Genomic DNA, 15,275 nt, shown 5'->3' on the forward strand with positions numbered 1-15,275 from the left:
CTTCAGAAGTTAGAGAAAATAACCATTCTGTGCCATCAGTTAGTCAGCCGATACTTAATATTAATTAAATAATCTCAGCTTATTGCCTAAAACAAAAGTTATGAGTTCTGTGTATGATGACTTAAATCGACACTGGTCTGAGCTTCACTATATCTCTGTCTGTCCAGTGATGCATACTTTCTTAGCAATAGATGCTATTTAGAGTAAGTGAAAATAATGACATATTCTATTTACCATGTAAAAGTAGCAATTCTTTGCAATAAGTGTAAATAGTAATTAGATGCTATTTATACTGGCAGATACATGTGCATATTATATATATTAGAACAGCACCCAATAAACACCATTACAGAAACACCTTGACAAAACAGGAAACAAAACGACCCTCAATGCACACCCGTAAAATGCGCATTCCTGTGTTTTTTATTATGTTCTATTGTTTATTTCATCTAAGGGATGACTTATGAGCTAACAGTGACTTGTCTAGGTCAGATGAAGGTTTTACCTGTTGAAGGGGACTTTGGTGGGACAGTCCTGATAATGTTTGTACTCATTGCTGTTGGAACTGGTGTCCATGTCTGGAGCGTGGTCTTTGTATTTGCAGGGGCTTCAGTCTGTAATTAAAAACAATGAAACAGTCTCCTTATTTTGTAAGAATTTAGGTGGGCTGGGAATCCCACCCATGAAGAGGCTTTAAATTGGGTTTTTTTATTAAGAAATTCTCAGGTAACTGGTTTGACTGATAATGTTAAAGGGTTAGTTCACCCAAAAATGAAAATAATGTCATTTATTACTCACCCTCATGCCGTTCCACACCTGCAAGACTTTCGTTCATGCGTTCATGCGCCAAAAAAGCAAAATAACGACTTATATAGTGATGGCCGATTTCAAAACACTGCTTCATGAAGCTTCAGAGTGTTATGAATCAGCGTGTCAAATCAGCGGTTCAGAGCGCCAAAGTCACGTGATTTCAGCAGTTTGGCGGTTTGACATGCGATCTGATGATTCGACACAAAAGATTCATAACGCTTCGAAGCTTCATGAAGCAGTGTTTTGAAATCGGCCATCACTATATAAGTCGTTATTTTGCTTTTTGGCGCACCAAAAATATTCTCGTGGCTTTATAATATTAATATTGAACCACTGTACTCACATGAACTGATTTAAATATGTTTTTAGTACATTAATGGATCTTGAGAGAGGAAATGTCATTGCTGGCTATGCAGGCCTCACTGAGCCATCGGATTTCATCAAAAATATCTTAATTTGTGTTCTGAAGATTAATGAAGGTCTTACGGGTTTGGAACAACATGAGGGTGAGTAATTAATGACATTATTTTCATTTTTGGGTGAACTAACCCTTTAAGGAACATTCACACTTGTAGTTGGTTATTGCTTCTTTAAATATTATATCTACTGATAAATGTCACACCAATATATTAGAACAGCACCCAATAAACACCATTACAAACAATAGTGTTCACAGGAAAACTTGTGTCCCCGTCAATGCACGCCACTTTCTCGTAAAATGCGCGTCCCCGTGTGGCTCAGCGGAGCCGCGCCGCAAGCATCAGGTCACGTGACCCACCACAGCTGAGTGGAAAATAACAAACCTGCACCGACAACAGATCAGCTATTAATACCGACGTCTGATCAATGTAAAGTTGTATATAAGGAACAAAATGATTAAACACCACAATTAAGGTATTTATTCTGGTCGTGTGACTCGTTTAACGTATTTAAAGAGTTTCTGACGGCCAGTCAGACCGTGGAACAGAAACTAAAATGTGGATTTTTCCATTTAAATCAGGGGTGTCCAAACACAGTCCTGGAGGGTCACTGTCCTGCAGAGTTCAGCTCCAACCCCAATTAAACACTCCTGAAGCAGCTAATCGAGATCTAAGTAGGCATATAGAAACTTCCAGGCAGGTGTTTGGGGCTGTCTGGAGCTCAGCTCTGCAGGACAGTGACCCTCCTGGACAGAGTTTGGACACTCCTGATTTAAACGCTCGGTGTGTGAAGAGACGCTCCCGCATTTATCAATAACCACCGGGCAAATTAAACGACATCACCAAAACAACAACAACAACAACAATAAATCATGTAATTTAATATATGCATCATTTGACAGTTTTACAAAATATTAGTGTTTAAGTCATTAGTTTTGCGCCAGCATCCGTGTGTTTGATGAATGAATTAATTTATTTTAAAGTGTGTCGAAAGAAGCTGATGAAACATGAATGAGTAGTTACGTCACAAACACGGATGTGGAGCAGCACAAGACAAACCGTAGCTAAATGAAAAACGATAAAATAAACGCGAGAACAGTGTGATCTAGTTTAAAAATAATAATAATGAAAGAAAATCATAAGAGAATCACGGCGGTTCTGAAACAAAATAATGTCAAACCGGTCTGAAATCTTACCTTATGAATTAAAGAAGAAAAATCCGTTTCTTCAGCTCCGGTATGAATGAGGGGAAAAATGCCCAAACCCTCCCAGTCGTGAAGAATGTTCGAGTGATCAATTACAGAACCGATAACGATTGATCCTTCAGAAATGTTGGGGTCAATTCAACGCGATTCGGACACCTTTTGAGATGACTTGGAAAAAGTGTCCCAATCAGCCTGAATTCACCCCTAAATATAATATAACATAAATATTGTGGGGGGAAAAAATACTGTAGTACTTGTTAATTATAATGCTAATATTATTTATTGACTGAGATGTCCTTTGAGCGCTTCCAGTATCACTGCAGTTCAGATGCTGCGGAAAGTTTTATGTTGCATCAGCTGGAGGGAAATGGGGGCGGAGCCTCTGACGCGATTGTTTACAAACACTGAACAGCCATCCAGCCCTGACCCAGAGACTGGAGTGAATCTCTTTCTCTGCTCATAGGAATTATAATGTACTCAATAAACCTTTAATATCAAAATTGTTTCTCTAATGAGAACAAATATTTCTCCTGGACTTTTAAAAAAGAAGGTTCACAGAAGAACCATTTTGGTTCCCTGAAGAACCTTTCAGAAAAAGTTAAAAAATTTTAAATAGAAATCTTAAAAAGAACCTTAAATAATCTTTTGTCCAATGGAAAGATTCCATGGATGTTAAAGGTTCTTCATGGAAACATCAATGCCAATAACGAATCCACTGTAATCTCACATTACAATCCAATTGTGTCCAGATTCTCTAAAATAGCAAACATCTCAACATCACCTCTATGATCTGAGCTGCTGTCCACATTCATGTCCTACCTCTGTACGCTGACTGGATGTCTTTGACGTGTCAGTGTTTGTCAATAGACAGAAATTAGATTAGATGGAGCGAAAAGTAATGTCAAATGTGTTGACAAAGAATTGACAAATTTATACAAGACATTTCAAGAGAAACATCTGAGATAAAAGGTTGAAAGAAATGTAGAACTATAAAATAATTTAAATTCCACGAGAAATGAAGGATCTGCTCAAAAAAATATTCTGTGGTAATGGTAAAGGAGAATATCTTGGGGGTCTATATCTGTGTGAATCCAATGTGAATCCATTGGAATTATCTGTATTTCTACATGAAACGTGGTCTAAAAATGACAAATAATTTGACTTCAGACAAACCACAGATATAGGCCACAACCCATATTTGCTGAGCTCAGTGGTTGCTCAGAGATGATTTAACTCACCTTTGTCTCAGAAATTCCTACTAAAATGTGTCCTACTAAAATTCTTGATACATTATATTGCCAAAAGTATTGGGACACCCCTCCAAATCATTGAATTCAGGTGTTCCAATCACTTCCATGGCCACAGGTGTATAAAATCAAGCACCTAGGCATGCGTGGTACCGTGATAGGTTGCCACCTGTGCAATAAGTCCATTCCTGAAATTTCCTCACTACTAAATATTCCATGGTCAATTGTTAGTGGAATCATAACAAAGTGGAAGCAATTGGGAACAACAGCAACTCAGCCACGAAGTGGTAGACCACGTAAAATCACAGAGCGGGGTCAGCGCATGCTGAGGCACACAGTGCGCAGAAGTCGCCAACTTTCTGCAGAGTCAATAGCTACAGACCTCCAAACTTCGTGTGGCCTTCAGATTAGCTCAAGAACAGTGCGTAGAGAGCTTCATGGAATGGGTTTCCATGGCCGAGCAGCTGCATCCAAGCCTTGCATCACCAAGTGCAATGCAAAGCGTCGGATGCAGTGGTGTAAAGCACGCCACCACTGGACTCTAGAGCAGTGGAGACGTGTTCTCTGGAGTGACGAATCACTCTTCTCTGTCTGGTAATCCAATGGACGAGTCTGGGTTTGGTGGTTGCCAGGAGAACGGTACTTGCCTGACTGCATTGTGCCAAGTGTAAAGTTTGGTGGAGGGGGATTATGGTGTGGGGTTGTTTTTCAGGGGTTGGGCTTGGACCCTTAGTTCCAGTGAAAGGAACTCTTAATGCTTCAGCATACCAAGACATTTTGGACATTTTCATGCTCCCAACTTTGTGGGAACAGTTTGGGGATGACCCCTTCCTGTTCCAACATGACTGCACACCAGTGCACAAAGCAAGGTCCATAAAGACATGGATGAGTAAGTTTGGTGTGAAGGAACTTAACTGGCCTGCACAGAGTCCTGACCTCAACCACCTTTGGGATGAATTAGAGCGGAGACTGTGAGCCAGGCCTTCTCACCAACATCACTGCCTGACCTCACAAATGTGCTTCTATAAGAATAGTCAAGAATTCCCATAAACACACTCTAAACGTTGTGGAAAGCCTTCCCAGAAGAGTTGAGGCTGCAAAGGGTGGGCCAACTCCATGTTAAACCCTACGGATTAAGAATGGGATGTCATTAAAGTTCATGTGCACGTAAAGGCAGGCGTCCCAAAACTTTTGGCAATATAGTGTATCTAAAACAACAACATTACTATAGTATTGTGTCTCAAACACCATGTTGTGTAATTGTATGTTTTGGCTAATTTTTGTTTGTTCTGTTGATTATCAGGTTCCTCTGTGTGTTTTGTAAGGTTGGATGAAACTAGATCTTTTTTCAGTATAATTAGTGACATGAATTAGTGTATTAATGATTTATTAACTCATTGTCATGTTATCGTATTTTGAATTAAAATGAATAATAATCTCAATTTAGATCAGCTGTACACCTGAATGTGAAATGGCAATATAATTATATTTAATATTTTATTGCAAATTATTAATAATGCTGAATCATTCATTTGAACCTATTTGATCTACCTCCATTTTCTAATGTAGGAGTAGATTACTTTGGTCCAATTGATGTAAAAAGAGGTCACACTTGTGTGAATTTGTCATTTGAGGTCAGACAATGGAACAAATTTTACTAGCACAAAAAAAGAATTGAAAAGAGCTCTTGCAGAGTTGAATCAAAATAGAATCGCAAAGGTTTTAGCGCACAAAGGAATTAAATAGAGTTTTAATCCATCTGCAGCTTCACATCATGGAAGTGCATCACCCGAATGGTCCTCCGTTCTGAAAAGAAGGATTACACAAGCTGAGGCAATTCTCAATGACCGACCCATCACCAAAATGTCTGAAGATCCAAATGATCTTGAAGCACTTTCCCCCAATCGTCTTACAAAGAAGAGAAAACCAATCTATCCTCCTGTTCTTTTTGAGAAATCAGATCAGTATGTAAGAAGAAGGTGGAAACAAGCTCAATACCTCGCAGATCTTTTTTGGAAAAGATAAATAAAAGAGTACGTACATTTGTAATAGGAAAGACAAAAATGGACAGTGAAGTTAAAAGTCAGTGAAAGTGATTTTGTGCCTCTTTGAGATGACACCACAAGACACCTGTTCACCTGAAGAACACAAGCTTCTGGAGCACACAGTCTGAAGTAGAGAGTTCAGGTATAGTGGAGCAGATCCAGTGGATGTTCTGTTATGTTGACCTGTTATGACCGTCTAGGGCTGGCCGTAACATGAATGCGCGCTCACTCACAAAGATAATATCAAACAAACATAGATTTATTAGCAAAATTATAGTGAAAACCAGTAACAAAGAGATCAAATTCAGGAGTGGACGAAGCCATAACAACAAAAAATAGTTTTAATAACCCTCTAAATTTCCTAAAAATAAGAAAACGCATCAAAAAGAAAAATACAAGTCAACTTCCCTAACTCCCTTAACCCAAAACACAGAACAAACTATATGTGCAAAAGAAATGGTGTCACACTCCCTAATTCCCTTAAACTGAGTATTTACAAATAAGACATCAGGCGTAACAGACCTTCTTATGAAAACTGGTAAAAGCTTATGTCATTTTCCTCAGTTCATGCATTTCATGGTCAACTTCCTGTATGATTCCTGTCCCGCCCACCTACATGATGTCACACCAATGAGGGCATCCCATTTTAATTATGTGGTCTCACAGCTAAGGCTCAGCAAAAAAAGTTTTATTTTCACTCAATGAGAGAAATTAAACTATACATAGTTATACTGTTTCATATGACGTTATGTCCCAATCACCCTATACATGTTATTTAATCATACATATTTAAAAAAGACAACTGTAGGCTACAAAATATACATAAATACACACTTTGTCTTTCATAGTTTAGCATAGATATGCTTGCTCACTGTTTATACTGTGAATATTTTCATAATTTTTGAAACAATAACAGATGGATTTAGTAGTTCATGAATTAGAGTTGGTAACTCTTCAGTTTCCAGTGCAGCAGGTCTTTATCTAGTTCACTTTTACTAAATGTTGATCTCTCATTACACTTTTCCAGTCGTAACTGACTCTTGGTGATTCTATGGCCATCTCTTGCCATACATGAGAGACCATGATGCGGAGCTACTTGACTCTATTTCTGTAATATGGAAAGCCACTTTTACATTTAATCCTTAAAACATACAGGTATGTATTCTCACGCTACTAGTCCTTATATATTCCATTAGATACTAGTGTTCATTCTTTAAATATTAGTACCTTTATAAAGATACTACAGCTTATTCATTAGATACTAGTTCTTTTTATTAGACACTAGTGCTTATTCCAATAGTGACTAGTATTTAATCATACTTTACTTGTTAAGAGAAATTGGAACTAGTTATTTTTTTTGGTAACTTTTTAGACCAGAGATGTGACAATCTTATATATTCATTTTTGAAAAGTTGCATAAAAACAGCGTTACCTTGTGCCATCTCATCTGTCAGGCATTTAAGTTTCAATCATAAAACACAGTGACCACAGCTGTAACGGTAGAGCACTAGATCAACAGCGCTTCTGTTATAGTCAGTGGAGCTCATGGAAACTTTATCACATGACAGCGATGTCGCGTTGTGTTTCAGCCCTGGTCACACATTAGTTTGACGGTCACAAAACTCCTATGTGGCGCCGGCGCATCGTTCGCTTCGAGTGTAGATCTGATGTGTGCTGTGTTTGTAGAAGGCTATAGCGTTCCAGGCAGACTGAGGCGTACATGTAAACAAAAAAGGTTGTATTTTATATTATGTGATTTAATGGCTGTAAGTGGTCTTTTCCATCTATGATCTCGATGGGTACAGGCTTGCTAAGTAAAACATAATACAGTTTTACACATGTACTTAAAGGCCTTAAAGCTCTTGAACCCTGATAACTGCTGCTCAGCTTTATTACTCATCCTATGATATGACTAGTCAGAATGACCACTGTATGTTCACTTAAAAATCTTACTAGTAAACAAACAAACAAAAAAATCTTAGTAACATTTGGAGTAAGTACTAGAATCTAATAAATGAGCACTAGTATCTGTTGAATAAGTTCTCATCTGAATGACAGATCCTCATAGAAGTCAATGGCAAACATTTGAAATATGTTACTATTAACTATTGGATGAGCCAAAACTTCCTTCAGTTAAAGAGAAAACTGAAGACATTACATTTGGAAACAAAGATGAAGTTCTCAAGGTGAATTCATTCCTTGACTCTTGAAGTCAAACAGCTAAAAATCAAGTCAGGAATCTTGTGATTTTGGAGTCGGACTTTGTCGGACTGTAATGGACTCCTCACCGGCCTTCCCAAAAACACCATAAGACATCAGCAGCTCGTACACAACACTGAGCAGAAGCAGAAGATATGATCATATCACACCAGTCCTTACACTGACTTCTGTTAGGATTGATTTTAAAGTTCTGTTACTTGTTTATAAATCACTCAATGGAGGATCTCAATACATGAAGCACTTCGATATGAACGAACTGATTACACTTTATCTTATCTGCATCCTTCTCTTTTATTCTTTTTATTTCTTAATACATTTTAAATACATTTATAATCTTCGCTTTTATAGTTATTTTTATGCATCTGTTGAGATTATTTTATGATTATTTTACTGTCTTTTTTTATGTAAAGCACTTTGAATTACCATTGTGTATGAAATGTGCTATAAATAAACTTGCTTGATAGTAACAATAGATTAGTTAGTCACTATTGAAATAAGTGCTAATAGCTAATGATTAAGTACTAATATCTATATTAGTATCCAATGAATATGTAGCCTATCTAGTGAATGAGTACCATCTAATGATTAAGAACTATAATGAATAAGTAGTATATTTTAAAAAGGTACAGGCTACTATAAACACTATAACTAATGAATCAGTAGCCTAACAGAACCTAATGGAATAGCTTCTGCTAGTATCTAAAAAAAGAAGTAGTAGCATGAAAGTAGATCGGCCTACTAGTTAGGGATTAAATCAGTGGTGTAGTCTAATTTTTTGTAGTGAGTATACTGTGATTTTTCCCTCCCAGCCTCATACTCACCTGTCCCAGAGTGACACCCCATAAGCACCGCCACACTCACTAATGCATGTAGTATGCATCTGATCTAGGCTACATGTAATTGAGAGCATTCTGAAAGACTGCTTATATATAAAATATATATATTGGCACTAGGGCTGAGCATTGACAAATTTCACAACTGAATGTGATTTTGATTCAGAAGCTTGCGATTTGATTTTGATTTGATTACCTTTGATTCAGTATTGATTAATTTGGGGCCTATCAGGTACAGTACATGACAAATTTCCTCAAAGAAATAAACTAATAAACTCTCTCAACTAATGCTGTAAACTATACAGGGAACCACAGCTGGTACATCATTATAATATTAGGTTAAAATTGATTTGTAAGCTACTTGCATATAGGCTAAATTACACATAAGGAAGTTTTTATAATAATTTTGAATGACAATTATTTTTCTACTCTTTTTTTTATGTAGGCCTAAACATTTAAGCATTTAAGGCTGTCTTAAAACATATTTATACATTCAATATCGAAGCACATGTTAAGTACAAATACAATGAATATGCAATAGCCTATAGTGCATATATTTAGCAAAATGCTCCTCTCGAAGTTAATTTTTGTAGCTAAATAATGAGTTTTTGGACATTGAACGGCTTTTTTTTTCAAGCTGTTTTATTGACGGATTTCTGCGGTTGAAACATTGATTGATCGATTACATGTGACATGATACAGATTTCGGTAAGTTGTACTGTATCTTTCAACATACCTTTGGATATTCAATCATGTTTATTTTGTGTTGTAACTATTAAAGCGGAAGAGATGGTTGATTCACGAGCGCTACAGCGATCTGTCACGCCACAGAGCACCAAGAAAGATCGCGACTCATTCAAGTCTATGGGAAAGTAGCCCATTTTTGATTCTTATGAGAATCTTGTAACACACACACACACACACTCACCCTGAAAAAAAACTCTTCGGATCTAAACGATTCACATAAATGACGGATTTTGATTCAAAACGGCTAATTTCGCCAAAAAGTGACTAGTTTACAGGTATGATAAATTAAAAAACTGAATAGAGCCAATAGTCACAAATATTTTCCATACTCTGATTTCTTTTTTCCATACTTTTCCAGACCTGGAAATTACTCAAATCAAATTACATACATTTCCATACTTTTCCAAACTGCGTAGGAACCCTGAAACATTGTCTTTGTATTTCATTATATATATTATAAAAAACATAAACTGGTAAAAAAAAAAAAATAAAATAAAATATTTAATCCATACAAAAATACTGTACACACACACACACACACAAAAAAAAAAAAAAAAAAAAACGAAACAAAAAATTCCAACAAAAGTGGTTTTATTTGTGTAGTTTTAACTGGAAGACTTACAAAGAATAGTTCAGATGACCTATTAAACACACAAAATCAACAGTGGAAAGGAAAATCTCTAATAGATGATGATGATGATGATGATGATGAAGACACTATAGGAGAAGCTAAGACTCTTCCAAAGGCCATACATATACATATTTAAAAAGACAATTTTGAATATATAAAATTTATACATGTGTACACACACTGTCTTTCACAGTTTGACACAGGAAACAAGACAAAAAATCTAAGAGAAGCATTTTTTGCAGTGTGTGTATCTGTCTAAATATCTAAAAATAGTTAAATTATTCAGTTATTCAGTTACCATTCTCTAGCTTGCTTTGACTAAATGCAGATACAGTTAAACAGAATCTTGGTGTAGGGGTGCAGTGCAAATGTTCATATGTATTGTAATTAAATATATGTTGCAGAAATGTGTTGACAGAATCCTCTGTAGATCTGTTGGCTCTGAAGGAAAATGAAAAGGACCTGAGAGGTTTCTAGGTGTTCTGGGCTCCCTATACAACTTCCCATCCAGAAATCAATGTTTCACCTTTTGATGACAAGCATAATCGGAGCCAGAACCAGCGGAACCCCAATCAGTCCAATCGCAAACCAAAACCAAACAGCTGAAGGTGTTAATGTTTTTTTTTTCCTTCTTCTTATTAAATCTCACTTCTTAAAGGAGCTATTAAATGCATTTTTAAATCATTTCATATAATGTTTCCTGAGGTGCACTTATAATCTTCCACGAGCTGAAGTATATACTAATGTAAAGAGGGTGCAAAGAGTCATTCACGCAAACGCAAAACACCATCATGGTAACCCACAACACTTACATAATGCGATAAACATTCATTAAACAACAGAAGATGTAACATAAAACCCTAATGTACATAACTGATAACAAAAACTATTAAGAAACATGATTATTTAAACAAAATACTTTCAAATGTGGAGTGTCACACAGGGAATTGTGGGAATATCAGTTTACAGTTTTTGAGTTTATTAAAAAAGTTTATTAAAAAATGTTCCTTCAGTTTACAGTTTTTATACATTGATTTGTTCTTTTTTACTTCTAAAAATTGTAAAATTTACAGCATTTTACTGTGAAAATTACATTAAATGTCTGGTAAGCGCTTTTACAGTTTTTCCCTGTATATAGTACGGGAACTTACTGTTAACCTATTTACATTTTTTTTCTGTAGCGTTTTTACAATATTTTACTGTTAAAATCACATTAATTTTTTACAGTGTACCCTTCAGTGTAAACACCCACTGATGTGACGGGTTAACAACTTTGCATATAAAATGAGTATTAAATGTGGAATTCTCAAGAAAACTTTTACTGTGTTTTTACTGTAACAGCCACCAAGATGAACTAACAGTAAATGGTACGGCAGCAAAGTTCCTTGATTATTACGCCGGAATGAGAGTATAGTTCCTAGCTATATCGGCCTAGAAAATCACAACTTTTCATTTTCCGTCGGTCTTAGTACACGATGTAACTACAGAAGAGTCAAGTTTTAAATAGGAAAAATATCTAAACTCTTTGGTCATTTTTGAGCGAGATGCTAACGGTCTCATCAGATTCAATGAACTATGCTAAGCTATGCTAAAAGTGGTACCGCCAGACCCGGAGATCGGCCGAATGGATTCGAAAACGGTAAAACTCAACTGTTTAACTCTAGGGGAGTTGGAAAATGAGCCTATTTTCAAAAAAAGTGGAGTGTTCCTTTAAGTGTTTAAATGTAGCGTACTCGCATCTCGAAACGCTTTTAATGATGCAAAATTAATGTAAACTCAGTTAGATGTCTTGAGGGATTAAACAGACAGGACAAAAACATCTTATATTTCAAAAGAGATCTGTGGATTATTGTGAATGCAGCTTATTCTTCCAATGTCTATGATGATATCAGTAATAATCAAACAACCGTAAAGCTGAGAAAGAGAAAAATCACTCACAGCTTTTCAATGGAAAACGTTCAGATATTCTTAAATACTGAAAACACTCTTTGTTTATTGCTTGTAATGTTTTGTTGTTCTTATTCTTCTTATTATTATTTAATAGACTACTTGCTTTTATGTTTTGAAGCTGTTGATAGCCTATATTTAAAAATCTTAAAATTATAAAAAAATTTTAAACTAGTAATTTTTTAAAAAAAAAAGTACTAATTTAAAAAGTACTAATTATATAGACTATGTATTAAATAAATAAAAAAAACTAATTAATTAATTAATAAGAAAAAAAGTGGAATCAGATCGTGACTCTCAGAATCGGAATCGGATCGGATTGTGAGGTGCCTAAAGATTCCCACCCCTAACACACACACACACACACACACACACACACACACACACACACAATCACACCTACAGTCAATTTGGCATGTCCAGCTAACCTGTGTGTCTTTGGACTGTGTGCAGTAAACCCACACGGACACGAGGAGAACATGTGAACTCCACACAGAAGAGACTCAGACTCAGATGAACCGAGGATCTTCTGCTGTGAGGAGACAGTGTTACCCTCTGAACCACTGCAGATACTGTCAACATGAAGAACAGAGGTCCATCCCTAATGTTCATGAGTGTATTCATACATGTTGACAGAACCCTCTGTGGATGTTTTGGCTCTGAAGGCAAATTACAAGTTACCAGTGTCATCTCTAGATGTTCTGGACTACTGTACAATGTCTTGCATTGGGACCCCTCTTTGGTAGAGATCATATTCTGTGTCCCTGTGCCGACATTGGTGTTTCCAGATGACAGCACATATAACCAGAACCAGCAGAACCAGCAGAGCTCCAATGAGAGGAGACAGCACAATAATCCAAGACTCTACAGCTGGAAGGAGGAAGGAAGAGAACACAGATTTGTTTAAATGTTTTTTCTTTTTTAATCTCACTGCTTAAAGATTTTGTAAAGTTCTCAATGACTCCTGATTTACTTACATTCTTCAGTATCATTAGATTTGTCTTCATCTGTGTCCGGTTTTCCCTTTGATTCTGTAGAGGATATCACAGGTTACTCACACAGTTTAGCATTTGCTGTTCAAATCATGATGAATAAACTTCTGTGATCAAGATTTCTCCTTCAGAGTCCAGAACTCTGCACAGTAAAACCTCCAGTGTTAAATGAACACTGTTAGTGTTAAATTAACATTGCCAAACACACCGGATTATATATACACCGGGTGACACTGGAAGTGTGTATGTTTTGCTGTGTGTATGTTCCAGTGTCAGTGGATGTAAACTCATTAATGATCAGGTTTGGAAAGACCCATATTGGACGAGACCAATCATTTAGGCAGGACAAGTCCCATTCAGTGTCTCTGATGGTTACAGTCCCTCATGCAGGACCAACACAATTACTAAAAGAAATCCAGAAACACAGTTTTGACTTTACCATGAATATGAAGATGGTACTGCAGGGTTTGTTGCTTCGGTTCTCTCTGATCATTAGTGTAATAGAGTCTCAGAATATATTTCCCAGCGTCAGTGAATCTCAGATCCTTGATGATGACGTCACATGATCCTTTTTTCAATAATCTGCCATTTTCACTCTCACATTCTTCATTATGACAAACAAGGATAATTTTTGAAAATCTACTTAAAACAATATCTGAAATCTCTCCGTCCTCAAATTCACATGGCAGGGTGACGCTGCCTCCTTGTTCCCCCGTCACAGATCGAGGAGTGTTTCCAGAGGATTCTGCAAACAGACAGAAAAATACTGAGTATCAAAACTGTAAAAGTTTTCCTTTTCTTTGTCAAGTTGCAAAACAAAAGAAATCAAACTCACAAACATTTAATGAAACTCTAAAACATGATTTTTAACCTTTTTCACAGTCAAAACACTGTCCAGCACAAACCCCTTCCTTCATCCATACAATATTCTGGAGTTATTGTACTGGATTTTCTTTCGCTCAAGATGTTTCACAGTCACACACACACTCCTTACACTGAATGAACCAATGAGCATCTCCAGACGGGTTACGTTCAATCACTTTCTGACTCAGATTTGACCTGAAAATCTGACTTTATCTCTGTCTAGATTTGATTTGTTTAATTTGAATCTGTAACGTCATGTAAATGCAGAGACATGAGAGAGCAGGATGTTAATGCAACTTAATTTTAATTTAATTTTAGTAATAATAAAAATAAAAAGATAAACCAATCTAGTATATTGTATATTGACACCACATACATGAAAGAAAAATACTAAAGAACACAGAAAACACAGAAACACTCTTCAAAATACAGGTTCATTATTTCAAGCAAAATATAAACAATCGACTAGATCAACCTGGAACTGAAAATCAAAGATTGTTACAATTTATCAACAAAAATGATACTGACCGATATAATGTATCAAACACAACAACAGCAGAAGATTCAAGCATCTGAACCTGAAGAGAAACAGAAGAGCTGGATTATGTTCAGGATAATAATCAGATATTTATACAGAGATAAAACACGTTCCTGAGCAGTAAAACATTACTAAACATTCACTTAGTCTGAAATATTTGACACATGTGGATCTGACATGATAAAAATGTCAAATAAGAAACATCAAACTATAATCTGTTTGGTTTTATGACTCCTGTGTAACACTGAAAATGATCAGTCAAATTCAAAACAAACAACAGGCTTCAGAAATTCACGAACAATCTAATAATTATGTTTAATAACCCCATAAATAAATTAAAAAAAAAAACATCATAATCGCAGTAGGCCTATGGATTCATTCAGCATACTTACTTCCGCGTCATTAGGCTATCAGGTTTAGTTTTCCATAAACAGAAACACAAATATTGGTAAAACACAAAAACAAGCTTGATTTATTAAAAAAAAAAAAAAAGAAAGAAAAGAAAACTTACATTGCAATTGTTCCGCATTCATTTTATGTTCAGCCGTCAAAACTTTGTAAACCACCGGACGACATCTTCTTCATCGAGACTCGACTAAAGGAAAAGCGTTTGGTTTGGATATTTTCATCTACTGGTTATTCTTTCAAAGCAGATTGATCGATCGGTACATTAACATAATACTGCATGATGTTCTGACTGACATTATTTATTTAACCATTCGCTTATGAATTCAACAATTAACTAATAGTTTAAAAAAAAAAAAAAAAAAGACTTGT

The 15,275-nt window shown here is 36.0% G+C and overlaps 1 protein-coding gene and 1 long non-coding RNA gene across 28 annotated transcripts in view; both read right to left on the reverse strand.

Moving 5' to 3' along the window:
* LOC127500693 (uncharacterized) overlaps positions 1 to 15,275 on the reverse strand; it is a 114,059-nt gene that overhangs the window by 73,368 nt on the left and 25,416 nt on the right. For 7 of the 27 annotated variants that reach the window (XR_007926382.1, XR_007926379.1, XR_007926387.1 and 4 more), the window contains exons 1-2: positions 2,426 to 2,780; positions 506 to 614 (exon numbers count right to left, since the gene is read on the reverse strand). The exons of 8 other annotated variants lie outside the window; for them this stretch is intronic. Coding sequence is in view for 12 of the 19 variants with exons in the window: in XM_051872055.1 (XP_051728015.1) it covers positions 506 to 576 (71 nt within the window). In the remaining 7 variants the exon portion in view is untranslated. Of the gene's footprint in view, positions 1 to 505; positions 615 to 2,425; positions 2,791 to 15,275 lie in introns of those variants that run through there. 12 more of the 27 variants (XM_051872069.1, XM_051872066.1, XM_051872056.1 and 9 more) reach the window with 5 other exon arrangements.
* LOC127500698 (uncharacterized) lies at positions 10,101 to 15,260 on the reverse strand. Its single transcript, XR_007926396.1, has 5 exons — positions 15,010 to 15,260; positions 14,489 to 14,538; positions 13,536 to 13,841; positions 13,082 to 13,135; positions 10,101 to 12,974 (listed from the first exon to the last, which is right to left on the reverse strand). It is a non-coding gene; the product is annotated as an uncharacterized LOC127500698 (long non-coding RNA).

This window comes from Ctenopharyngodon idella, chromosome 19, assembly GCF_019924925.1.
Source record: "Ctenopharyngodon idella isolate HZGC_01 chromosome 19, HZGC01, whole genome shotgun sequence".
NCBI classification, from domain to species: domain Eukaryota; kingdom Metazoa; phylum Chordata; class Actinopteri; order Cypriniformes; family Xenocyprididae; genus Ctenopharyngodon; species Ctenopharyngodon idella.